The sequence below is a fragment of the Cataglyphis hispanica genome, chromosome 7 (genome assembly GCF_021464435.1).
Source record: "Cataglyphis hispanica isolate Lineage 1 chromosome 7, ULB_Chis1_1.0, whole genome shotgun sequence".
Lineage (NCBI taxonomy): Eukaryota > Metazoa > Arthropoda > Insecta > Hymenoptera > Formicidae > Cataglyphis > Cataglyphis hispanica.
The window spans coordinates 329,974-356,023 of NC_065960.1; the positions used below are offsets into that span (position 1 = coordinate 329,974).

The 26,050-nt window shown below is 25.9% G+C and overlaps 4 protein-coding genes across 6 annotated transcripts in view; 1 reads left to right on the top strand and 3 right to left on the bottom strand.

Moving 5' to 3' along the window:
- Positions 1–26,050, bottom strand: part of LOC126850777 (enhancer of rudimentary homolog) — a 99,497-nt gene that overhangs the window by 2,631 nt on the left and 70,816 nt on the right. The gene's annotated exons all lie outside the window — the stretch shown is intronic.
- Positions 564–9,968, top strand: LOC126850755 (Fanconi anemia group D2 protein). The gene is given in 17 exon segments (XM_050594045.1): positions 564–1,538; positions 1,668–1,941; positions 2,882–3,241; positions 3,322–3,679; positions 3,770–4,203; positions 4,280–4,371; positions 4,572–4,746; positions 4,964–5,221; positions 5,337–5,384; positions 5,386–5,668; positions 6,074–6,389; positions 6,471–6,677; positions 6,752–7,049; positions 7,277–7,494; positions 7,920–8,128; positions 8,222–8,386; positions 8,580–9,968. Coding segments are annotated over 16 exon segments (4,563 nt in total). The 5' UTR covers positions 564–652; the 3' UTR covers positions 8,369–8,386; positions 8,580–9,968.
- Positions 12,344–19,240, bottom strand: LOC126850767 (lysocardiolipin acyltransferase 1-like). 2 transcript variants are annotated; one of them, XM_050594075.1, is made up of 5 exons: positions 19,010–19,240; positions 17,887–18,089; positions 17,550–17,757; positions 15,928–16,494; positions 12,344–14,349 (listed from the first exon to the last, which is right to left on the bottom strand). In XM_050594075.1, the coding sequence occupies exons 1-5, from the start codon at positions 19,050–19,052 to the stop codon at positions 14,183–14,185; spliced, it is 1,188 nt and encodes a 395-aa protein (XP_050450032.1). In that variant the 5' UTR covers positions 19,053–19,240; the 3' UTR covers positions 12,344–14,182. The 2 variants fall into 2 exon arrangements, with proteins under 2 accessions (XP_050450032.1, XP_050450033.1); XM_050594076.1 differs by having other exon boundaries at positions 17,887–18,075; positions 19,010–19,238.
- LOC126850768 (regulator of microtubule dynamics protein 1-like) lies at positions 21,551–24,865 on the bottom strand. The gene is made up of 6 exons (XM_050594077.1): positions 24,459–24,865; positions 24,059–24,289; positions 23,514–23,687; positions 23,031–23,245; positions 22,727–22,965; positions 21,551–22,283 (listed from the first exon to the last, which is right to left on the bottom strand). The coding sequence occupies exons 2-6, from the start codon at positions 24,241–24,243 to the stop codon at positions 22,017–22,019; spliced, it is 1,080 nt and encodes a 359-aa protein (XP_050450034.1). The 5' UTR covers positions 24,244–24,289; positions 24,459–24,865; the 3' UTR covers positions 21,551–22,016.

Sequence of the window (26,050 nt, forward strand, 5' to 3'; positions counted from 1 at the left end):
GAGATTTTATTTCATAAACACAATTGTACACTACACTTTGTATACACCACGGTGTATACATCGTCGCCATGTTTTTCCAAAATTTATCGAGTGGCCAGATTCTATGTATAGGCAGTGATAAAAACTCGTGGGAAATATTTCGGACATGTGCAGTAGTGCAAACGTCAGAAGACCTCAATAGTGTATATTGAAATAAGGATACCGTTATATCTCTTACAGGAAAACAATAGATAATGTTGAATGAAATAATATATAATTTAATTTTTTAAATTTATTTTATTTATCTTCAAAAAAATAACAGGATTTTAATATATCATTAGTATAAATATTAACAAAAACAAAAGAAAATTTATTTAGGTTTTAAAAAATGTCCTTTATCACATCTTAGTACGAGTCTGCCAAGACATGAGGCAGGACGTCATTCACGCATGCGCAGAAGATTCTGCGAGTGGAATAGTTCTCACGAGTTTTCATCACTGTGTATAGGGACTCTACTAGGGACGAGTGATACGACATCTCGTAGCCTCATTCTAGCATCATTGAAGTCTATGGCTAATGATTTTCGCGCGTATGACAAGTGAATGGAGCGAATGAAAATTTTTAAGTTTGAGGATATAATTATATGCCAAAAGAGAAATAAATTCTTTTCAATATGGATAAAAGAAAATTAATACTTAATACAGGCTTGCATAAAAATTTGCAACCAGTCAGTCAATCATTAGAACGAAACGGTTCTATTATTACGAATAACAAAGAAACAAGTTCTCATGCAATCAACATTGGAATGCAGGAAAAGTTTGATTTACTTCATGATGGGAAATTATCAGATATTGAATCATCAAAATTATTAAATAGTCAGTCGAAAGTAAAGAATAAGTCTTTTATCGAAAATAAAGAAATATATTTTTGTGGAACTGAGAAAGACATATTAAAAAAAGATAATTTCGCTGTTGGCAATAAATTATTGAAAACTAAGTCATTAATATCAAAACAGTTTAATAGCCAAATATTAGAGAGTACGTCTGCAATAAATCAACAAGACAACAATCATTTGTCAGGTGTATCAATAATGAACAGGTCTTTGGAACATGTTGCTAATTGTACAGTTGGACGAAAACGTAAAATTACTTCCTCACCAGAGGAAGCTTCAGATAGCGATCTTGACTTTTTGTACAATGAGTGTACAGCTATAAAGAAGAAACGGAATAAAATTATATCTGATAAAAACTTGCAATATGTTGCCCAAGATATTAATCTCAATCGTGATTCTACTGAAAAAAGACTTTCTTTGGTTTCTAAATCATCTATTAAATCAAATACAAATTCTAGTATTTCCCAAAAAAAGCAACAGGATAAATATAAAGAATCTGTTTCATCTACAGAGTTAAACAAATATAGACTTAATAAGAATTTGGAGGAAAGTAGAATTAATACCAAGGAATATTCAAAAAATCAGGATTTCCATGTACCACCTGTCTTTTCTAACTTTTTGCAAAAATGTGGTATTACAATATCAAATAATGGTATACATATACTTAGTAAGTTTTTTTTTTAAATTTTATGCGTATGTCTTTTTTATTTATAATCAAGGAAAAATAAATAGAATTATAAATTTATAAAATTATATTTTATTAAAATGATATTGTGAAATTTCTTTATTTATATAGATGTTCCTTCATCCATTGCCAAATGGAAGATGAGGAATATATTAAACTCAAAGCAGTATCAGAAAAAGGATATAATTGATTCGATAGAGGAATATATTAGAAATGAAGACAGTTTTGAAAAAATGTTAAATGATATGGAATTATCTATTGATAATAGAAGTTTAAGTACTCTAAATAAAATATCTCTGGCAAGAATATTACTAGAAGTTACAGAAATTCAAACAGACATATATAAGATATTTATATATAAACTTAATGAATCTATTCTTTTAGTGTAAGTGTATACACACACACGCACACACACGTGTGTGTGTGTGTGTGTGTGTGTGTGTGTGTGTCAGAATGTGAAATCGATATAATTTTGCAGATTTTTAATTCAAATTCTTTTTTTTATCATGTATGTGATAACAATCTAAATAATAAGGGCAAAACAATTAATATAAAACTATAAGATTCTTTTTTTCATATTTTAAAACCTAAAAACAATAATATCATGGTACAATTTACGTAGTATGTAAATTATATAAATTGAATTGTTTCATATACAGAATATTTTATATTACATTTTATATTACATAAAGTGTTACAAGATGTTTTCTCTTAAATTTGATATTATACATAAAAATGTTTTAAATAAGATTTATAGGGTTTTGAAAGAGAAAAAGTTGATAATTTTAAATTTTAATTAAGGTTATTTCTCAAAGTCATATAAAAGATAATTTAGTTTTTTTAAGTAGAACTACCCTAATTTTTTTATATAAATTGCTGATTCCTTGACCAATATTTGGTGTATAGAAATTATAAGATTAGAATGGTCAAAAATTGAATAGTTTTCGAAATATTTTATACTTTATACTTTTATATTTTTGGTAATTTTATATAAATTATGAAATATTTTATAAACAATTTAATTTTTTACCATTCTATCCCTATAAACTTTTTATGCCAAATATTGCAAAAAAATTTATATAAAAAAATTAAGGTGGTTCCATTAAAAAAAATTAGATTAATCTTCATTTAATCTTGAAAGACGATCATAGAATTTAAGATTATCAACTTTTCTCTCTCAAAACCCAATAAATTTTGTCTGAAAAATTTTTTTATACGACATCAAGCTATGCTTTGTAACACTTTATGTGAAACTATTTAATATGATTGTAATATCGAAAAAATGATCATATTTTTTATTGATACATTTTGCATATTTTTTATAGAGATACTCCAGAAAAAATATCTTGGGCTGTACCATTATTACATCAATTTCGTTTTCTGGATACTATAACCAATGTTGATATAGTAACTACAAATATAGAACAGTTATTAGAAACATGTCCATCATGGTTTCAATATGAGCTCATCTTATTCTTGCCTGATATTTTGTCAGATATTCAGCATCAAAATATTGCTGAAATACTAACAAAAATGTTGGAAGAAAATTGTGAATTGACAAATGTAATCTTAAACTGCATTGCCAGTTTTAATCTTGATAAAGAATATTTAGAAGACTATAAAATTAAAGTATTACATTTGTTAAAAACAAATATGAAAGTAGAATTTATACCAATTGTTATCAGGTATATTTGTATTTCTAATTTTACATTATTATTATGTATATACTATGATATTTAGTTATAATAACTTTTTTAATTTCTAGATTTCTTCTTAACAATTATACATGTTCCGATATTGTCAAACAAATGTTGCTTATACTACGTAATATAGAAATGCAACCTCTTGCTGGAGATAAAGTTGAGGAGTATTATAAAAATCAAGTACAGATAATTCAAACATTAAAGATGTGTATGTCATTAGATAAAGATGTGACATATGCTGCAATAATGGTAGTAAAAGATATCAATAAAAATCCAAAACCATTAGATTTAATCATTTTGCTCCTTGTGTTTTCTGGAACAACAAGACAAAAAACTGCAGAAGCCTTATTGAAACAAAATATCCGTTGCGGTTTTTATAGGATAAGTTTGCTTCATACACTTTATAATGATTACAAAGAGGTTTGTAAATATCTTACAAATAAAAAATGAAATTCTTATTTGACAAATATCTATGGAGATTATTATGCTTATATATTATATTTATTTCAGGTCATTCAAGAATTGCAACCATCAATATTGCAATTAGCGAGTAAATTGTTAAAATCTGAAGAACATGTGTTTATTAATTTTGCAATTGAATGGTTTCGATTGCAATTTCTCAGTCAGAAAGGAGCATTATTTAAACAGCGTGAGATTATAGAAAAGATTATTCTACTTATGGGTAATAATGATCAAACTGTTAAACATGCGATGACTATACTTTGTAAAATGGCAGAGAATACAATTGAAAGAGATTGTTTAGTATCACAATCCAATCATCTAAGAATTTTATTAGAAAAAATAGATTGCTTTGGACTTGAAGAAATTGGCACTTTAAGTGATTTATTGCACCAATTATGTTTAGTTGACAATTCTACTTTAGAATCCTTACGAGATGACTTATTTATTCTATTGCAAAAACAATTGTCCACTGCTAAACCACTGTAAGCAAGTTATATAATTAATACACAAATATATTTTAATGTGTATATGATATATAAATATTTAAATCTTTTTCAGTACAAAATGTAAAGGTGTCATGGGAGCAGTAATGGCAATAAAACATCTAGCAGGAAACACTGAAAATTGCGATAAAGCTCTGAAATTATTTAGTATGTGTTTATTATTTTATATCTTTTAAATTCTTATATAATATACATATAACAAAGTATATATATTATAAACTATAAAGCCCAAAATATTTATGTACGATAAAGTTTAATATTCTTTGATACATTATAATTTTTTCACAAATTAGTACAATGCATGATAAAGTAAAAAGAAATTTAATACATCTTTTTTGTAAATGTAGATAAGGTAATGAAGAGTGTGAAAAATTGTTCTAAATCACAACCTTTATTTTATGACCAATTGGCACAAGTAATTGCAGAAACTGAAACAATTAATATTAATTTTCTTCATAAAATTAGTAACTGTATCGAAGACGAGTTTGTTAATACATATATGACAGATAAACCACAATCCAGGTAAATAACATTTTCAATATTTTTTGTGCTCTATATTATAAAATATCTTGTTTAAATATTGTAAAAAAACTTATATATAAAATTAATTCAATCTTATGAATATCTATGTAAATGCCATGAGAGTTATATGAATATACCTATGTATGTATGTGAAATCCATCATGTTTACATAAATAATGAACATAAATAAGTATTATGTAATTTTTATTTATGTTAGTGAAGATTTAATACCTAAATTTGGACTAAATAATGCAGAAGATGAACCAGAAAATTATGTATTAAATTTTGGAAACAAAAGAAATGGTCTGATTGCGCCGATATTGTTTCGACTTCTCAAGACATGTTGTATGAAGACCAGCATGCATGGAGAATTGGAAGCTATAGATGCTCTTTTAGGCTGTAAAATGTTAATGCCACAAAATTTTGATATACCAGAACCTCCGATATTAGATCTTATTATATGCAGTATTAATTGGTAAGTATTAAAATTAAATTTCTTTTTATAAAGTAATTAGTATGCACATAGTTTCTTTTCAATATTTTATCAAGTCTAGTTAAAGTGACTAATTGTGAAAGGAATGTTATTACAGGTTTAGGGAAATAATTACAGGCTTTGTTACACAAACAGATCCTTTATTACGAGCAAGTATTAAAACGTTTAGACACTTTGATATATTTGCAAGGTGAACTGAACATGCTATTACCGTTATGTGACACTAATTATCAACCCTCACCATGTTACTTTCATTATTTTCCATTACCACAATTTGTAAAAATTGAGAAGAAATCTAGTAAAAAGGGAAAGAAGCCTACAAAAGGAAATAAATTGAACATATCTATAAATATAGAAGATGAATCTAGAGAGATAAGTTCTACATTATGTTCTAAAAATCCAGCATATTTCAGAAAGTTTGATGCAAAGGTACATTAATAAGGATTTTTAACATAACTATTAATATGAAATTTTTCAACAAACTTTGAGAATTATTTTAAAAACATATACACACACACATATACATTTATCACCATATTGAATTTTATTTCATAATTTTCAACTTTATGTATTTTTATAATTTTGCACAAAATCTTGTTAATAAAATTTGCTTTACTAAAGAATTTGAAAATTAACTAAAAAATATGATTAATTTACAAAAACTTTTTTAATAATTAATTATATTTAAAAATTACAAAAGTTTCACAATTTTCTTCTTTAAGAAATTACGATTATAAATATTAATATAAATTATAATATATGATTAAAAAATTGAAAGAGAAGATCATTGAATATTAATCATGTTTGTTAATACTATGCCATTATTATGTCTAGATAGCCCATCTTTTGGATGTCAAAATAGATTCACAGTCATCAGAATCTGAGACGAAAGGCATATCGATAAAACAAGTTTGTTTTCTTGTTAGAGAACTTCTAGCAATATTCGAAAATGAACCTTCCGAATCTTTTGTGAAAGATTTAATACACCTATTACCAAAGATTTGCTCAAAATTGGACGATGTTGTCAGCAGATTGAGACAAGATAACACTCATGATTTTAGAAAAGCGGCAAAATTATTATTATGCCTTCTCACTAAAATTTTCAATTGGAAAGGATTTTTGAGTGTCTCATATAATACATTGCTACGAGGTGCGATATTTTTATTATAAAAATTAGATATTACTTATTATATTATATTATTACTTATATTTTATCAATATGTTTTTATAGAGGGATTGCGTAGTTTAGCTGGACAAATTAACGCAGAGAATACACGATTACGATCTTGCAAGGAATTAGTTGCAGAATCGTATAAATATTTTGAATCATTGTCAGATATTGTTACTGAAATATCATTAGCCACTGCTCTTGTCAATATGTGTCAATCTTTAATGAAACATTCTGAAACCTATATCCAACAACATAAAAATAAACATGGTAAGTAATATAACTTTGTTGTTGAATACCGAAAATTTTTTAAATTCTTTATTATATATGCTATTTTATTTTAGCAAAATTAGCTTACGGATTTCTTTGCTTGGAATGGCCTGAAGATAGATATACTGGTCCTCAATATAGATTATCTATTATTCAATTATTAAATAACTGGATAGATAATGAACCATCGCCATTAGATACAGTGACTTCAATTTTGGAATGGTTACCAGATGAAGTCTCCAATTTTGAAAATATCCAAAGCGTTTTAACAAGAATGCCTTCTCTAAACAGAATTTCTTTTCATTTATTATATAAAAAACTCTTTGATGGTTTAATTAAAGGTATCAATATATCATTGTCAGCAGTTAATTCGTAAGTATAGTTTTATTCTTTCTAGAAAACAATTTTTTTTCTTAACGAAAATAACGAAACTTATTGGATTTTGTTTAAAAATATGTATTTAACGAATTTAAATTAATATGTAATGCAATTTTCATTAGAAAAATTTGTAAATACCAATATGTAAATACCAATATAAATATAAATACACAAATATAAATACCAATTTGTTAAATTTATTAATCAAACATTTTTTTTAGAGATCCAGAAAGAATAAAAGTATGGCATAACATTGCATCAAATGTTCAAAAACTTGTGCATATTTGTAAAATATTGAAAACAAATGCTAATATACAACTATTTCTAAGATATATGCCTTCTCTAATAAGACAGTTTTTAAATATTGGTATGCCAATACTAGAACATAATCTAAAGTATCAAACAGATGATGTAACTAGTATTCTAAAAATGATGCAAGGTAAAAAATAATTTTTTTGCCGATAAGACACGTGTATGACAAACATTTAGTATTACATAAGATGTGATATTATTTTAATGATAGGTTCTCTAATGAATTTGAAATATTTTCAATTTTTTTCTAACAAAAATAGAAGATCATCATTTATTGCATTTTTATTTATAACTAAGTTTTGTACATTAAATTATTTTATTCAAAAAATATACACTTGAAATTAACTGAAAATATATCTTTCTGAAATTTTATTAATAAAAAAGCACTTTTTTACTTATAATTTAAATTATTTATTTAAGATAAATACATTTTAAAATTGTTAAAATTTATCTATAAAATTAAAATCATAATAAAATAAGTTGTTGAATCTTTTATATATGATTAAAAAATATGTAATATTCTTTTCTTAATTTATATAATGTTTTGTTTAGGTGGCACACGATATTTACACGCTATATGTTGTGATTGCACAGAAAAAAAGAACTTACCACTGACTAAATATGTGCCTGCAGCAAAGTCTATATTGGAGAAATTAATTTATAGTGTCAAAGGAATGCTAGTTCTTAATGATAGTGCGACAGCTTTTTGGATGGGAAATCTTCTCAATAAAAATTTAGAGGGTCGCGAAATTCTTTCACAGGTTTTTATCAGTAAATTACTTTGATATTATTATGATTATGTACCGAAAAAAATGAATAAAAATTAATGAAGCATTAAATTTTTACATTTTTAGACATCGTCAGAAGAAACCACATTATCAGAAATTAATGCAGTTTCTGAAGAATTAATAAATGCATCATCTGAAATTTTAGATTCTGATTTAGGCGAAGATCCAATAGAAGAAACAGAGATTGAAGATAATGACATCGATGATTTGTAGTTTTTTTGATATCTATAGGTAAGTTAGAAAATAAAGTAAATTTCTATAATATAATATTTTGCTGTATATAAAATAATATTATGAACAATGGTAAAAATTTGTGTATATGATATTAATAATATATTTTATTTTTAATTTATTAATTTTTTTGCTATTTCATTATTCCATCGAAAAATTTAGAAAAATTATTAAATACTTGTAACATTTTCAGCTAAACAATGGAAATAAAAATTCATAGAGTCATTGAAAAGATGCTACAATATCTTATGAGTACAAAGAATTAATAGGGGATAGACTAATAATAATCCTTCATTTAAAATTAAGATTATTATGCTTATTCAGATTATATTATAGATAGGATTATTATAAGATTATTAAAACTGTAATAAGATTATATATTATAAGATAGCAGTTAAGAAACTATTAAAGAATAGAAAACAAAAGAGAAAGCATATTTCACATTTTATTTAAGCCGGATCTACAATAGGTGTAGCAAGTCTCAATTCATAAGAAATTGATCAATCAGTCAAATGTGAGGAGAAAAATAATCAATTGTTATTAGTAATTTATAGCTTAAGGTTTACACACCTATTGTAGATCCAGTCTTAGACATAGAACAATGGAATTATTCTTTATATTATAAAATTTTAAATAACCGAAGTTTTAGTTAAACATTATATTAGTTATAAACATTATATAGAAATGATTTATATATATTTTCCACAATTATTTCAATAAATGAGATAATATTTTCTTATAAATAAATAACTGTTATTTTCTTCTTACCTTAATGATTAAAATTAAATGTGTTACAGAAAATAGTGAAACAAGTGATAAACAATAATAAACAAATAGTAAATAACAATTTTTATTAAGAATATAATATGTAGCACACATTTTGTGATACATGCTCTTGACAGAATTGGTTATCGAAATATAATCTATTTTTTTACTTTCATTATTATTACATAATGATTATGATAAAATATATACAGATTTATAATGTTTGAATATATATTTATAATTAATTTAAAGTTTTCTCACATGTTTTAATTTAAAACATACTTAATGCAAATTGTATTCTGTAATTTAATACATTACATTTGCAATGCATAATACATTGCAATTTTAAATAGTGTGTGTGTACACAATAAAAAAAATTGTTACATATATAGAATAATCTATGATGTGATGTTGTACATGCACAGATATAACTTCAAAAATTATTTATACACTTTGCATCATTACAATAGTTTAATTCATGACTATTTGTATATCATTAGCGATTATAGACACAGATTTTAATTGAATTTAAAATATGACCTACAATATATTTTTAAGTTCACTTCAAATCTATAATTTGACAAAATATGGGATAACATTTTATGTTTAAGTTATACATGTTGTGCAATATAGAAAAAAAAAACATTTAAGAACACATAAAATACATTAAATTACAAATCAAAATATATATCAGGTTATATGTATACATTAAAAAATATATCACGTATAAAATCATAAATACACAGTTTTGTCTTGAATTTAGAGAAGAAATTATTTAAATTTAAAATAAATAGAAATAAATAAATATATATATATATATATATATATATATATATATATTTATTTATTTATTTCAATTATTAATCAAATATTTATAATAAAATATATAATTTATTTATAATAAATTTAAAAAGGCTCTGAATATAAATATTACAATATAATTAAATAAAAAAGACTAATAAGAGCTGGATGCAAAAAATTAATATATCATTTTTATAAAAAAAAAAACAAGAGATTCTTGTCTTCAATATGATGTTTTGATCCTTTTCCTTTGGATTCTCTTCAATAAAAATTATAAATGCTATCGATTCCAGCCATTAAGAGAAGGCGTAATGTCCACAATATTGGACATTGTAAAACAAAATTGGCTAAAAACAAGACGGAGAGCCAAGATCGAGAAAATAATGTTAGGAGCAAACGATAGGCAGCGATACAAAACCGATAGTAGGGTATTTTAGTTAATTTTGCTGTACAATATCCGATATTGTGGACATTACACCTTCTTTTAACGTGGTATCGGGAGTGGCTGGTATCGGGAGACTCATTGCGGAAACAAGAAGTGAAGTCGATTGTCGGGGCTCGCGAGCATTATTTATAATTTGTCAAAGAGAATCCAAAGAAAGGATCGAAACATCCATATTAAAGAAAATAATCTCTTGTGTGTTTTTATAAAAATAATGATGTATTAATTTTTTTGCATCCAGCACTTATTAGTTTTGTTTATTTAACCGTATTGTAATTTATTTATATTTATTTATTAATCGAAAATATCTTATACATATATATATATATATATATATATATATATATATATATATATATTCGATTTATATTTAAGAATAGAACTCTGTGTCTTAAATTTAAAGCTATATACTATATAAAAACAAATAATTTATTTGATTAAGTACTATTCCACAGGTACTTATATTACATATACATACAAAGAAAATATTTCTATATTATTACACACATATACACAAATTAAATAAATATATGTACGCGCGCATATAAATAAATATATACTCGCGACACTCGCGCGCGTTTGTACACACAAATACACAATATATAGATTTATTTTCTACATTATATCTAGTGTATCTAAATCTATATGTTCAATAAACTCTTATATATAAAACTATTCTTCTTATTTATAACTTTTCTTTTTTCTTCCCTATTCTTTTTTCTTGTTTATCTATTTTACTTTTTTTCGTATCCTCTCCCTTCCCCTTTCCCCCTCCTTCACTCTATTTTTTTCCTTTTCCCCAAGTACGTCTTCTTTTTATATTTTTCTTTTTTCTTTTTTTATCGTCCTTTCTCTCTCTTCTCTCTTCTTTTTTTTCCTCATCCAAATAGAACACAAAAGTCACAATGATATCATTAGCAGTAGGATATGATCATGACTTTATTTGTCTTTTAAAAATCACTGATAAAAAATGACGTAAAAATGATATAAAAATGAAAACAGAAATGCATTGTTATGTCAAAAATTCATCACAAAATCATCATAAATCATTGTTATGTCAAGAATTCATCACAAAATCATCATAAAAAATGTATCGATTGACGTCATAATGATTTTTTCTAAATTGACTTCTACTTGATGTCATATATCATTGCATGATCTTATTATGATTTTGTGTTTTACTTGGCCATCTCCTTTTCATTTGTTCTCCCTATTCTGTCTTTCTTTTCCTCATCCTTTTCTACTTCTCTTTCTCTGCTTATATCTTTTTGGCACATGAATTCACTTTTTGTTATATTCAAAAAATTGTTTGATATAGTTCTACTCATTACTTTAATCAAAAAACATTAGAAACAGTAAATATTTTTTAACGTATCTATTTTATAAACTATGTACACACCACAAAATATTGCCTATGTATATGCCTATTATTTATACATGTTTTATATTGTAAATTGTAAATAATATTTTGGACATATATAGTTCAAGAAATAAAGATTTTAGAAAAAAAAATATATATATGTATTATATATATATATATATATATATATATATATATATATATATATGTATTATACATAAAAATCGCACATAGAAAAAATTAATAGAAATTGTAAGAAAACTAATAATACTTATATCTTATTCACTATTATGAAATTTACACAGCTAAAAATATTTTACATCAATATATGTTTATATCAATATTTATCAGAAATTTGTTGCAATAAAAATTAATAGATTTTCCAAAATGTTGCTATTCTCTTTTATATGATAAGAAGGTTTCTACAAGAAATTTATACATCTTCTACAAATTATCTTTTACAAATATATAGACACATTTCCATGAAATACAATTTAAAAAATAGGGACGCTTTTTTCTTGTCGAAAATTATTTAATTTGAAAATGTTATATAACTTGGTAAAAAATTATTAGTAAGTGATATTAAAAATGGTTTTGAAGTTGTTTCTGTACTTTATAAGTGTTCAATTTTAACGTAATGTATCTCTTGTAAGATGTTGAAAAATTCCTTTCGCAAAATTCACTATAACCATAAGTACGATATACAGGGTGTTCGAAAATTCGCTGCGCGCCTAGTAGTGTGCGTGAGCTCCCAGATGTACGACAGCTCACCAATGTGCGCCCGGCTGAAGATCGACGATGATAGGCTAGACTTCACTCAATAATAACTTTTTTATTAAGCGTTATAGAAAAAAATGACAGGACTTTACAGGACTTTTCTGTTCAGAATAACACACTCTACTTTTCCTTAAAGAGTGTTACGCGAATTTTCCGACACCCTGTATAAGTATATTAACATGACATTGTTATACCTAACATTAACATTGTTATACCTAATGTATACAAGATTCTGAAAATTTTGACACACCCGAAGTGTAAAGGTAGATTGGGCCAAACTGAGACGAAAAGTCCTATACTATTTTGCAAAATTCGCAATAGTTTTTGCGTTATTAATTAAAATATGTGAGCTAATAAGCGCGTTGGAAATCGGTAGGCCGGTATCGGTAGGTATGTACGACGGATTACTTGTGTACATTTCTTAGCAACGAAGGTATCATCTACTAAGCAAGAGGTAACAGCGTGACTCTACCTCTCGCTTAGATGATGCTTTTGTTATTAAGAAACGTACATAAGTAATCCATCGTACATGCCTGCCGATACCGGCCTACCGATTTCCAACGCGCTCATTAGCTCACATATTTTAATTAATAACGCAAAAACTATTGCGAATTTTACAAAATGGTATAGGACTTTGCGACTCAGTTTGGCCCAATCTACCTTCACACTTCGGGTGTGTCAAAATTTTCAGAACACCCTGTATATACATATAACGTGTGAGAATTGCACTTTATGTCGGATATGGTGCATGTGTATGCTTTCAACATCGTACATTATGTTAAAATTAGAAATTTTTAAAGAACAAAATACTTTGTTCATTAATGAAGTATAATATAACACATTACCTTTGTTTATATAACAAGCAAATTGTATTTTTAAAATTTGGTCAAAGAGAATAACAAAGAGAGAGAAAGAGAGAGAAAGAGAGAAAGTAGAAACACTTTGCTTTTTAAAGCATCATTTTATTATTTTACTTTATTTGATTAAATAATATATATATTTCTTCATAAAGTTTTATTAAGTTATATAATATTTTCAAGTTGAACAATATTCGGTGAGAAAAACCATCTCTTATTTTTTCTTAAATAGTGTACGTATATCCCTGTTAAAAATATAATTTTCTTTTGACATAAAATGTTAATATTCTAGTTATTTCGTATTAGATGTGTGATATTTATATCTTGTATAAGAAGAATATATGATAAATTTGCAGCAAGCAGTAAAAGATGAATTCCAAACATTACATAATTTCGATAGTAATTCAAATACAAATCCAATTTTTTTAAAAATAAAGATTAAAATAAGTAACAAAAATATTATTTGTATATCAATATTTTCGATTTTGCAAATAAATTTTTAATAACAAACTATATGTATGTTCCCATTTTTTTCATTGTATACTGTATTACTATATTTTTAAATATATTACTATATTTCTACGATATATGTATATCAAGACATAAAAGTGTAAAATAATTGAAACAATTGTAAGTCACAAGTTACGATTAGATTAAAATAGTGATATTGCACAAAATTCTTAAATAATGTTCCTTTTTTCTCATTTTTACAATTTTATATACAATGTTATCACAGAGATAAAGAGCTACGATTCTTCAATAAACTTTATAAATTAAGATATAATATCTTTTAACTAACTACGTTTAGCTCGAAAAGTGTACTTTTTCCAGCGCCAATACCACCCCATCTCAATCTGATTAAAACTTGTATTGAGAATTGACAGTCCGATGAAAAACATTGCGTGAATCAAAGTCCACAATTGGAAGATCGGAGAAATAATGAGTAAGAGTATTGTTATACCTGACAAAAAATTTATTGTTACAAAATTAATCAATAATTTATCCTTAATAAAAAAAGATAAATATTCACATTAGGTTAACTTTTTCAAAAGTCAATGATCACGTTTACACCCAGCGACCTAATCGCAACCTGACTTTATCCGTGATCCAAATAAATAGATCTAGTCACTAACCGTTTACATCGAGAGACCCAGATAAAATAAAATAAACAAAAAAATAAAATATAAATAACATAAAATTTAAATTTATTTTTAGACAAATTTTAAAAATTAAATTAAAATTATTTTTAACAATAAAATAAAATTTAAAATTAATTAAAAAAAATTAATTATAAAAATATTGTAGAAAAATTAAAATTAATTATAAAAAATTTTTTAAATGACATAAAAATGCTATATCTTTTTCAAAAATTGCATATATATTTATTATATCTAAAATAAAATGTAATACACGTATGTTACATTTTATTTTATTTAGATGTATATACATTTATTATAATATATTTTGCTGGTTTAACCTTACCTAATTTGACAGTTCAATAAAACAAAGCAAATAAGCTTTTAGGTCGCATCGCGAATGCTCGCGCGTTTACATCGAAAAAGTAGACATCCTATTTCAGGACAGGTCACTAAAATACGAAGCCTGACCTGAGTCAGTTTGGGTAGTTTACCAAAGGTCAGTCTACCAAATGTTTACAACAAACGGTCTAAATAATTTAGGTTGAATTTGAGGTATAGGCCGCTAAATGCTGGGTGTAAATGTAGTCAATGATCTTGACACATCCTGAGTAAAATCAAAAAAGTTTTAGCCGTTGCTCGTTGTTTGTTAAAAAGTTATTAATAAAAAACATGACTACATAAACAAATGATAAAAATCAATATTTTTTCTTATTTATTATTTGTAATATTATACAAAAAATAACTACAATAACACACGTAATAAACATTAGTATTAAATTATTGTCTGTATAATCATCGCAAAGTGAATGCATGGATGGAGTAAGAATGAAGAAACCTCTTCTCAAACCCACGTATTTAAATATATAATTAGTATAAAATTTATTAATCGGAAAATTTCATCAGATTTTTGCATTTAATACTTGTTCTTATCATACAATTTAATTGTTAATAAACAATTTTTTAACAAACAGCAACGGCTAAAACTTCTTGAATAGTTACTCAGGGTCATGACCCAAGTAGAACATAAAATTATAATAAGATCATTAGACAGACATCATGACAGACGTCAATCGATACACTTTTTATGATGATTTTGTGATGAATTCTTAACATAATAATGATTTTCTGTTTTCATTTTTAGATCATTTTTAGGTCATTTTTTATCAGTGACTTTTAAGAGATAAATAAAGTCATGATGATATCCTAATGCTACGTCATGATATATCTATATCATTATGACTTTTATATTCTATTTCGGGACTTTGACAATATATTTCAAGATCATTGACTTCTGAAGGGATTAAGCAAAGGTGAATATTTAAAAAAAAAAATTATTTTTTTGGTATTCTTTCCTGTGAAAGTGACAGTGAAAGATTCAGATTCATATCAAGATAACATACCTGTTAATATACTCCAGAATCCAAATGCGGCTTGTAACGGTAGCGTTTTCGTTAGCGGCCATATTTCGGCGGAGAATGCTTTCTGTTCGTAAAATCGCTTTAATAACTCTTCCTTATCAGACCATCTGTTCTCCAGCCATTTTCTTAAAGTCAAATCGTGCATTGGTATATCTGCGGATGATATTCGTCTTATATGAAAGTGCACCTCATCCGGAAATTTACCCCTGATCAGATCGATCTCAGACTGTGGTATGTAATCCGGATATGCTATTGTTAAGTCATAAACAGCATCGAGATAGTTCGCGCGCTGAAGATGTTGAGCCAGATAAGCGAAACCTGTAGTTTTCGGATGCAGAGTATATGTATATTGTGGTAAATGATGCTGCTCGGCATACTTGTCCGACTTCTCCTTACTACTCTTTGTCAAATCAGTGCCCTCGGGAAATATCAACAACTGCGTATGATTGTCTAATGCGATCAAATAATCAAGAGTACGCGACAATCGCCCTTGATCTTCTTCCCAACGTCGCGTTATGTAAAGGAAACCATTCATTTGCATTATCCATCCTGTTATAGATGCACAGAAGAAGCGATTATATGTATATATATATATATATATATATATATATATATATATATATCTTTATATTAATGTATATGTATATATATATATATATATACATATACATACATTAATATATATACAGGGTGTAGCTGCTCGTCGCAAATTCATACTTTTTCTTAAAATTATGTTTCTAAAAATTATGTTTTTTTTTTACCCCACTTATTATTTTGTGTATAAAAATATTGAGGTAGGATAATCGAAAAATGAATATTTTATAAAATATTTTAAAAAAGTTTATGTAAAATTATATCAAATTAAAGTATAAAATATTTCATAAACTATTTTGGCTATCCTATCCTTATAATATTTTATACCAAATATTGCGAGGAATCGATTTGTATAAGAAAATTAGAATGGTTCCATTTAAAAAAATTAGGTTTATATGATGTTAAAAAAGATTTGGTCTTATTAATTAAAATTCAATATTATCAATTTTTTTCTTCTTCAAAACTCTCAATTTTGCTCAAAACATTTTTTTTGTACGATGTTAAATTTTAGAGAAAACACCTTGTAACCCTGTATGTGAAATACCCTGTATATTGTACATATGCGTGTGTTTATAGAATATTTGATACAATCGGGACGATAAAAAATCCGAATACTTTATTTATATACAATTTTTTTAATGTTACTTAAATTATTTTAAATTATTTTATATATATTTTAAATGGAATATTTTATTTTTCTGTTTATGCATACATATACACATATATACGTATGTATGTGTACGTACGTATGCGCGTGTGTGTTTTAAAAATCACTGATGAGAAAAGGTCATTAGAAATCATTTAAATTTAAAAAACTGTAAATATGTTTTAAATTTTTCAAGTTTGAGAGAATTAATTTTCTTTCACGGAAACAAAACCTTATATAAAAAAAATATTATTTTATGTTTTTGACTTATTCTTTTATGTAAAATCATCACTTTTCCAGCAATTGTATCAGCAATTACGAGAATCTAACATCATGTACACGAGGAGAAATAAAAATGCCTTACCAGGACCAGGAATATGCCGTATAGGATCCTTTAAAATAAATTTCAATCTATGATAAGCTACATTGGGCATACACGCTTGATACATTGCTGCCCATAAGAAATTCCAGTCTACTCTTGTTCTATGATTCATCACGAGCACGGCCGATTCATGAGGAGATATATGATCACCAGACACATAGATTTTTACTCCAAATATGTTTAATAGAGCCTATGAAAAGACATTTAAGTTAAAGTGATGAAATTTTAGATTTTCATAATCAAGAACAATCAAGGCTCGATTATAAAACTCTATGTAATACCATTTATTATATTATTATATTATAATAGATCTGCTTACGGTAGGATAAAGTTCCCAACACGAAAATAAGAGGTCCCCACATTTTCGAAATCTTGGCGGACTAAATAACAATAATGGTAGAAGCGGACAGGCAATAAATAAAAAGCCTGCTACTATACTACCGTAACACAAAGCACAGTATAATATCCCACGTAAAATACCGCGCATTACAATTTCGAAATAGATACCCTGAAAATAATATACTATATATATATATATATATATATATATATATATATATATATATATAGTATAATAACAATAACAGACTCAAGGTACAAACAATTAAGTAGGAATATTAGCAGATAAGAGCCAAGGTGCGCGTATTGGCGTGAAATTATTATTGTTAAATTTTATTAACAAAAATGTGTATTAAAAATGTATGTCCTTTGGTCCATCTTTAGCATGGATATAAATAATATATAAAAATTGAATTGAAATTTTAAAACTTGACATGCGCAATATTTGTTGTTGCAATCAAATATCAAATTAAAATCAATAATCAGAAAGGAAAAGGCTCACTGACACCCGTGTAGAATCTGTACAAATTAGTGGACAACAACGCCATGGCTACACATGTATATTGTCGATGATTTACAATATAATTATATTGTATAATAATTATAATCATCGACAGTAGGCATGTGGCGATGACGCCGTTTGGATGTTATCCACTAATTTGTATAGATTCTACGCAAAAGAAATGTCAATTATCTTTCAATAACCCTCTTCCTTTCTGATTATTAATTTTAATTTGAAATTTGACTGCAACAACAAATATTGCGCATGTCAAGTTTTAAAATTCCCATTTAATTTATATACATTTATATCCACGCTGAAGATGGACCAAAAAACGATCTAAAACGCACATATGTAATGCACATTTGTTAATAAACATTAACAATAATAAGTTCGCTCACCAATACCCGCGCCTTGGCTATTATATTATATATCTGCCAGTATTGCCACTTAATTATAATTAACAACGATTTACACAAGAACTCCAAAAAATGATATCTCACATTTAACCAATATAAAAAAAGAAGAAAATTTAAATTGATTTTTCTAGAGTTCTTCTAGAGCAAAAAATGATCGCATTAAAATGCAATATTTGGAAACTCACTTTCACATGTGCACTGTGCAATGGAAGCACCTTTTATGAACATTGGATCTCTACTGTTTCGTTAGGAAATACTGTATCTTTACTGGCTTCCTCCTGATTTTATTACAGGGGCTTCTCCCTGCTCAACCCCTTTCGCCCTCACTCTCGGTCTGGCTTTTATCAGGTTGAGTTGGTAGATGCTGTGTTGGACCATTATTGATTTGTTGAATATAGAAGGGCTGTATCATTTCAATAAAAAATTGGAGAGTTCTATACTTGATAATAAACTATATATTCTACATAATATCATACTATTAACACTTTTATTCTGTGCTAGTTTTTTTAATATTCGACACAATATTTATCAAGAGATACGGTAATGTTTCGTATTAAGTGCAGCAAAAAAGTACTACGTACAGTAATAGCTCCAAGCAGAAAAGAAAATTAAATAATATCAAATGACATCAAAATGACATTATAATTTGTGTTGACTTTTGTTAGTCTATATAATGTTATTTTGATGTTATTTTTATATTATTGAAATTTTGTGTTCTGTTGAGAGTAAGAAAGAAGCGCGTATATCTATACGTATACATAAGCGATTTAGTTGCGAATATCTTAGATTATCGGATCTTACGTTAGTAACAGTTGAATTGATCAAGTTTTTAATAAGTTTAATCGATAGTTTGGGTTTGTCATACATATATAACAAAAGAATTTTTATTTTACTCTGCGTGCTCTATAAGCGGAGATATTACCATGCAAAATAATCTTAATGCATTAAAATATTCTATATTCTTATATAATCTATTAATAAGATATCTGTGGACTTATATCACGCGTTCTTATTATCATTAAAGAAATTATCTTTTCAAAAAAACTAAAATTAAATCTATTTTTTCTACAAATATGATATCGGAAAATTGTGCTCATTGGAAATAAAAAACTTATATATACTATATATACTATATATACTATACAATTACTATATATACTATATATACTATATAATTTAATTTATATATTGATAGCAATATATACTGTTTTTTAACAATGGTGGAAAGACAACACGCTTGATAAAAATAATAAGCATAATTTAAGTATATCAGCATAATTTAAGCATAATTTAAGTATATTAGCATAATTCAATATATCAAAAACTGAAAAAATTTAATGCAAAAACGCTGTACTGTGGGAATTAAAAATAATATTTTAATCACTGTAATAAAAAAAAAAGTTACTATTATACATATACAGTGGAACCTCGTAATAGCACATTTCAAAATGTATAGCGCGCAAAATCCTTTCCATATGTGCAACACACGTGAGTAAATAAGGGCATAATCGAAAATATAAGGAACAGAGAACAGATATTAGATATAAAGACTGACTTGACTTTTATTAAAACAATATTTTTTTTAAATTTTCTAGACTATGTGATGTGTACATAGCTTGTACAAACTACATACCAAAAAACCTGGAAAATTGAAAAGAAAGTTACTTTAACAAAAGTCAAGTCAGTCCTTATTTCTAATATCTATTTTCTGTTCCTTATATTTTCGATTTCATATTTTTTTTTTATTTATTCAAATTATTTTTTCAAATTTTTATTAGTGCATTTAAATAGAGTTGTTTTACCATGAAATTTTGATATAAAAAACATTTTTTGATATCTAGAATAGTCTGTCATAATGTGTCATCAAAATCAGAATTTTTGCGAGATTTTCTTGTAAATGTGTTTTGTATTTTCAACCAAAATTTCATCAAAATATATAATACTACTATCAATAAATTAAATTATATATTGTATAAGGGAATTTTATTCCCAATTGATACAATTTTTCCTGATCAGCAATCACCAATTTTGTAAAAAAATATAGATTTAAGCAATAAAATATATTTAAGCGCAAACAAATATATTTAAACATAAATTTATGCTTAAGCAAATATATTCAAAAATAGATTTTTAAATAACAAAAATACATTTAAAAATAGATATATTCATTAAATAAATAATATATATTTGAAAAAGCAATATATTCAAAAATAAATTTAAGCAACAATAATAATTACAAAATATATACATTGAAGCAATACTTTTTTAAATAAATATGTTTTGAATGAATAGAATATATTATATACTTTAAAACATAAGTTTTCTGTACAAAGTTTTTTAGGGAAGCGTGTATATATATATGTAGACTTGGGGTTCGTTTTTCACCTTTTCTAACAAACAAAAATATTTGTTAATATATTTTTAATAATAAAAGAAATATATATATATATATATATATATATATATATATATATATATCTACAAGTGTATCTATCTCCTAACATCTATATACACACATACATAAAATTTTGTCTTTTTTTAATAAGTTAATTGTGAGTTGGTTCTTTTATCATTCTTGCAAGTTAAAATATATCGCAAATATTTACAATCATAAGAGAGAGAAATAAGAGAGAAAGGGAAAGAGTGAAAAGGAGAATGAGGAAGATGGAAGATTCATTGATGTATGTGTGAAAATGTTTAAACATATTAAATTATTTGTTCAATTATTTATATACTATATTGCATTATTTTTATTAGGAAATAGAAAATAATAAGATAAAACCATTACCTATAATATAACATAACAGTAAATTCACATTATTTTTTTTATATAAAAAATACATAATATAAAGTACAATAGGTTCAATATTTATATGATAAGATTGCCAAAAATAAAATAACTAAATTTTAAAATATTTTCTTAATAGTTCGTTAGAAATTTGTTTTTTAAAACACATTTCATGCTATTTTATACTTTTTACCAAAAAATACATGTAATAGCCATTTTAGAGTTTTATATATAAAAGTTTATCGATGATAAAATTGTTATATATTTCTCCATATAATTTTAAAGATGCTTTTACACTTCCTTTTTCTTTCCTCTATCCCTTTCTTATATTTTATAAATTACGTATATTATAGGATTAATATTTAAAACATATGAATATATCCAGGTCTATTAAAACTCCTATGTTACTGATGATATTTCAAATATTTGGTAAGAAGTTGACGAGCATCGTTTTGTATTTTTTCATCATCTTTGCTCACAACTGAAAAATCGCAAATTTTCTCTAGCCAATCACAAGCCAATTCATACTTGTTCAATGCTATATAACATTTGCTTAGAAATAGTCGATTTTGCAGATTTACTTCGATTGAAAAATTCTCCGCTTTCTGGAAGCTATCAATTGCATCTTCATATGAGGCACTTGGTGGCTCCGAGAATAATGTTGTAGCAACCTTATTACCATAACAAAAATCACCAAAAAAATATTATATGTTATATATCATAAGTATCCTATTTAGGAATATCTCCATTAAGTGCATTTTCTTTTAACATAAATATTGAGATTATTTTTTTATAAAGAGTATATATTTTCATGTATAAATAAAAATAAAATTAAAAACTTCTATCAAAATATAAAATCTACTTTTAAAATTAACCAAAGAATATGTATATTATTTCTTTATTTCTTTTAATTTTCAAAAAGCTCTGTGTATTTTCAATATTATATTAATTTAATATAATTATACTTTAAAAGCAATGGGTAGCTTGATATTTTTGTTAAAAAAAAATCGATTAGAAATTAGCTGCAATTCAAAGAAAATGCATTTAGTGGGGGATACCTATATATGTATATTTAATATTATACAAGCTTTTCAATCATAATCAAAATATGTACCTTTCTCTCTATCCAACTTAAGTTAGCCACCTCATATTTGAATCTGCCGAGTAGATGATGTAAATCAGCATCATTTGGATTTATTTTTAATGCTTTCATTACATGTTCCTTGAAACGGTAACCATTCTTTATTTTCTCTGTTATTGGCAAAAATTCACCATATACACCCACAAGTATAGCATACCATTTATGCAGATCTGCATTTGGTATATTAAGAAGCTTCTCACAGGCGTCAATTCCTGGAAAAATGATTATTATAATCAAGCATTTCAGAGATTCAATTTGTGTATAAATTAAATTATACCTGCGCAGATTGTAACTTTTTTTGCATTTGGATCAGTGATATAATTTGAATATTTGTAACAACTTCTGGCATATCTCCATATTACATTTACATTATTTGGATAACTTTCTGTAAAACTTTGTAATTTGAAATAATCATCTTCTTCATATCCTTCATGATGGTGATGTATATCAAAGATAGAAAGGTCTAATCCAGGGTAGGTGGCTTCAATTGTCCTGCATCACTAAGCATATAATGTAATCTTTTCCTTTTGAGTTTTGGAAATTTGTAATTTTTATAACAAAGAAAAGAAAGTTAAGACTTCTATCATACAAACATATTTTTTTTAGAAGATTTATAAATTAATCTTATGTCCAAATGTGTAAACAGAATAACTTTCAATCTAAAGCAGTCTATTTGAATATGCACAAAAATATTCTTCATAAATCAAATTTATAATTCTGATATAAATAAAATGAATAATAAATGTATTAAGAAACTGACCTATTTTCAATATCACTTATATTATTTTCACTATCTGAACAATCAAAAAATTCATCATCAATATCTGTGGCTGCTGTTGAAAAGCCATCAGTATCATTATCCGTTACAGTAAATGTATTATCATTATCATGTTTACGACTAAGCTTCTTCTTTCTCTGTTGACTTTGTTGTATTCTAAAATAAGACAAAGAATATATTATTTTATAATAGATTCTCAATAAAAAATAAGTAGAATATTCTTAAAATATTCAACTTTCCAAAAATTTTACCAATATATCATTAATCATTCTGATGAAAAAATATTTATATAAATATAAATCCCAAATATTTTTATCAAAACATACATATACAACAACATTGCAAATTATAATTTGTACAAAATAGTAAAAAAAGTCTATCTATTTAGATTTATAAACTATCTCAACATCTAATTAATCAATTATAATAAATACAATATTTGACTGAATATTTTAGAAATATATCCCCTTCGCTTGTATATAATCTAAAATACTAATGAAAAAAGAGATAATTGCATTTGTTGTTACCTCAATCTTTCCAATTCTGTTTGTAATTCTGTCAGACGACGGTCGACTTCATCTAAGTGAGCATTTTTCATAGCATGTTGTTGTTTCTCCAAAACTTTCTGGTAAATGAAAATACTAGCTGCACTTATAACACCAATAGTTGCTCCGATAGCAGCAGCAATTAAATGAGTCTGCAATTGACTCATTTTTTGACTGTCAAAAAATTTTTATTTAAAAATAGCCATTCGTGTTCTGCAAACAAAGATGTACAATATGTAGTTACTTAGTAAACATTCAATCAGCAATATTAAACAGCAATTACAAGTTATAAGCAGTTACAAATTATATTACTTTTACACAACAGCAATATTACATAACTGTGTTTTCTGGTCTAAATAAATTAATTACATGAAAATCTTACTTGAAAATCTGAGAAAGCCGAATGTGTCCTACAGATTCTAATATGTGTACTCACGACCTTGTGTTTGTGAAATGTGACCTGGACGGCGCAAATTTGCCGCGTTTATCGAGTGACGTCACAATCTGTCAAAATAGCATATCATTCTGATTTTTATCGTGTGCTATGGAATTAAAATATTTGCGCTAAGAGTTTCGTCTTCACCAAACGCTATATCTCTATTAGATGAATCCTACAAGATCAATTAATTGCTGTGTACTCTTATATTACATATCAATCTTGAGAGGTGCCACGTGTTATTTTTCTTCCACAGAAATGCAATAGTGGCGCGCGTATCGTGCGTATCATGTCTGTATGGTTAAAGTGGGTTAAAGGGCAATTGTGACACAACAAACTGTAACAGGCATACAATATTAATTATCATTTTCTGTCTCCCTTTCTTCCATTCTTTTTTTTTCTCCTCTCACTTTGATTTTCGGGGTCGAATTCTTGGAATTTCTACTTGCTAATATGAAAACATTTTTTTCTATATAGTCCAGTCGGAATAGACATTTGAAATTGCAGTTGCAATTTATTGCAACAATTTTATTTTTTTATTCGTTGGAAGAAGTCATTAGTAGTCTATCCAGATCCCATTTTCAATCCCATTTCGGGACTCCACCCTTGTTGCTTCAGCCGCCATCTTGAATTTAAAGGTGAATTTGTTTTTATTAAATAACTAGCTTATTTTCAACTTTAGACTAAAAATGGTAAGAACCAAATTTGTAGGAAATTTAATTTTCTACAACTTTGGTCATTAGCATTTTTTTTTCTACGATCGATATTTTTCGACTTATACCTGAAAAGGGTGAATGCAATTTAATTATTATTTCATATTATCTCGTTTATTTTTAACTTTAGCGTATAAACAATAATAAACGAAATTATAGGGAATAAAATTTCCTACTTTGGTAAGAGTTGACTAAAATATATATATATATATAAGGGTGTCCCATTTTAACTTTCATATTCAAATATCTTGTAACTACGGCGGTTTCGGGGAAAATGTTTCAGACAAAAGTTATATGGTTTTGAGGGGGACATATTATGGTGCCATTAATTTGACCTTGAATAGTTGCTTGAAGGTCACGTAAAGGTCCCCTTTAATTTTTTAAATGGAATCGCGTACTTTATATTGCATATTCTTGTAGCTTATCTCGAGAGCTTTTAAAAATACTATAATAAAGTATTTTTTTTAGTTATTTTATATATTAATTTGACATATTTTAGTATAAAATATAAAATATTTCATAGATTATTTAGTTTTCGATAATTGTACCGTAATATTTTTACGTGCAGAATAATGAGATGAGTCAAATAGTGTACAGGAAATAATTGTTTTAAAAAAAAAGGTTTTTCAAAAAAGGTATGCAATTATTTGCAATGTATTTTTTTATAACAATTACTTTTTCTTTACACCATTTAAATCATCTTATTATTCTGCACATAAAAGTATTACAATACAATTATTGAAAACTAAATAATTTTCGAGATATTTTATATTTTACTAAAATATGTCAGATTAAGATATAAAATAACTCAAAAAATACTTAATG

Bases quoted from the DNA above. Each gene is read 5' to 3' on its own strand.
- LOC126850767 (XM_050594075.1), bottom strand. From the start codon at position 19,052: ATGTTCATAAAAGGTGCTTCCATTGCACAGTGCACATGTGAAA. The intron at 17,758-17,886 runs GTAAGCAGATCT...GTCTTTTCATAG, and splicing joins GTTGGGAACTTTATCCTACC to GCTCTATTAAACATATTTGG. The intron at 16,495-17,549 runs GTAAGGCATTTT...CATCTATAACAG, and splicing joins ACGGCATATTCCTGGTCCTG to GATGGATAATGCAAATGAAT.
- LOC126850768 (XM_050594077.1), bottom strand. From the start codon at position 24,243: ATGAGTCAATTGCAGACTCATTTAATTGCTGCTGCTATCGGAGCAACT. The intron at 23,246-23,513 runs GTCAGTTTCTTA...TTAGTGATGCAG, and splicing joins ATAAGTGATATTGAAAATAG to GACAATTGAAGCCACCTACC. The intron at 22,966-23,030 runs GTATAATTTAAT...TCATTTTTCCAG, and splicing joins AAAAGTTACAATCTGCGCAG to GAATTGACGCCTGTGAGAAG.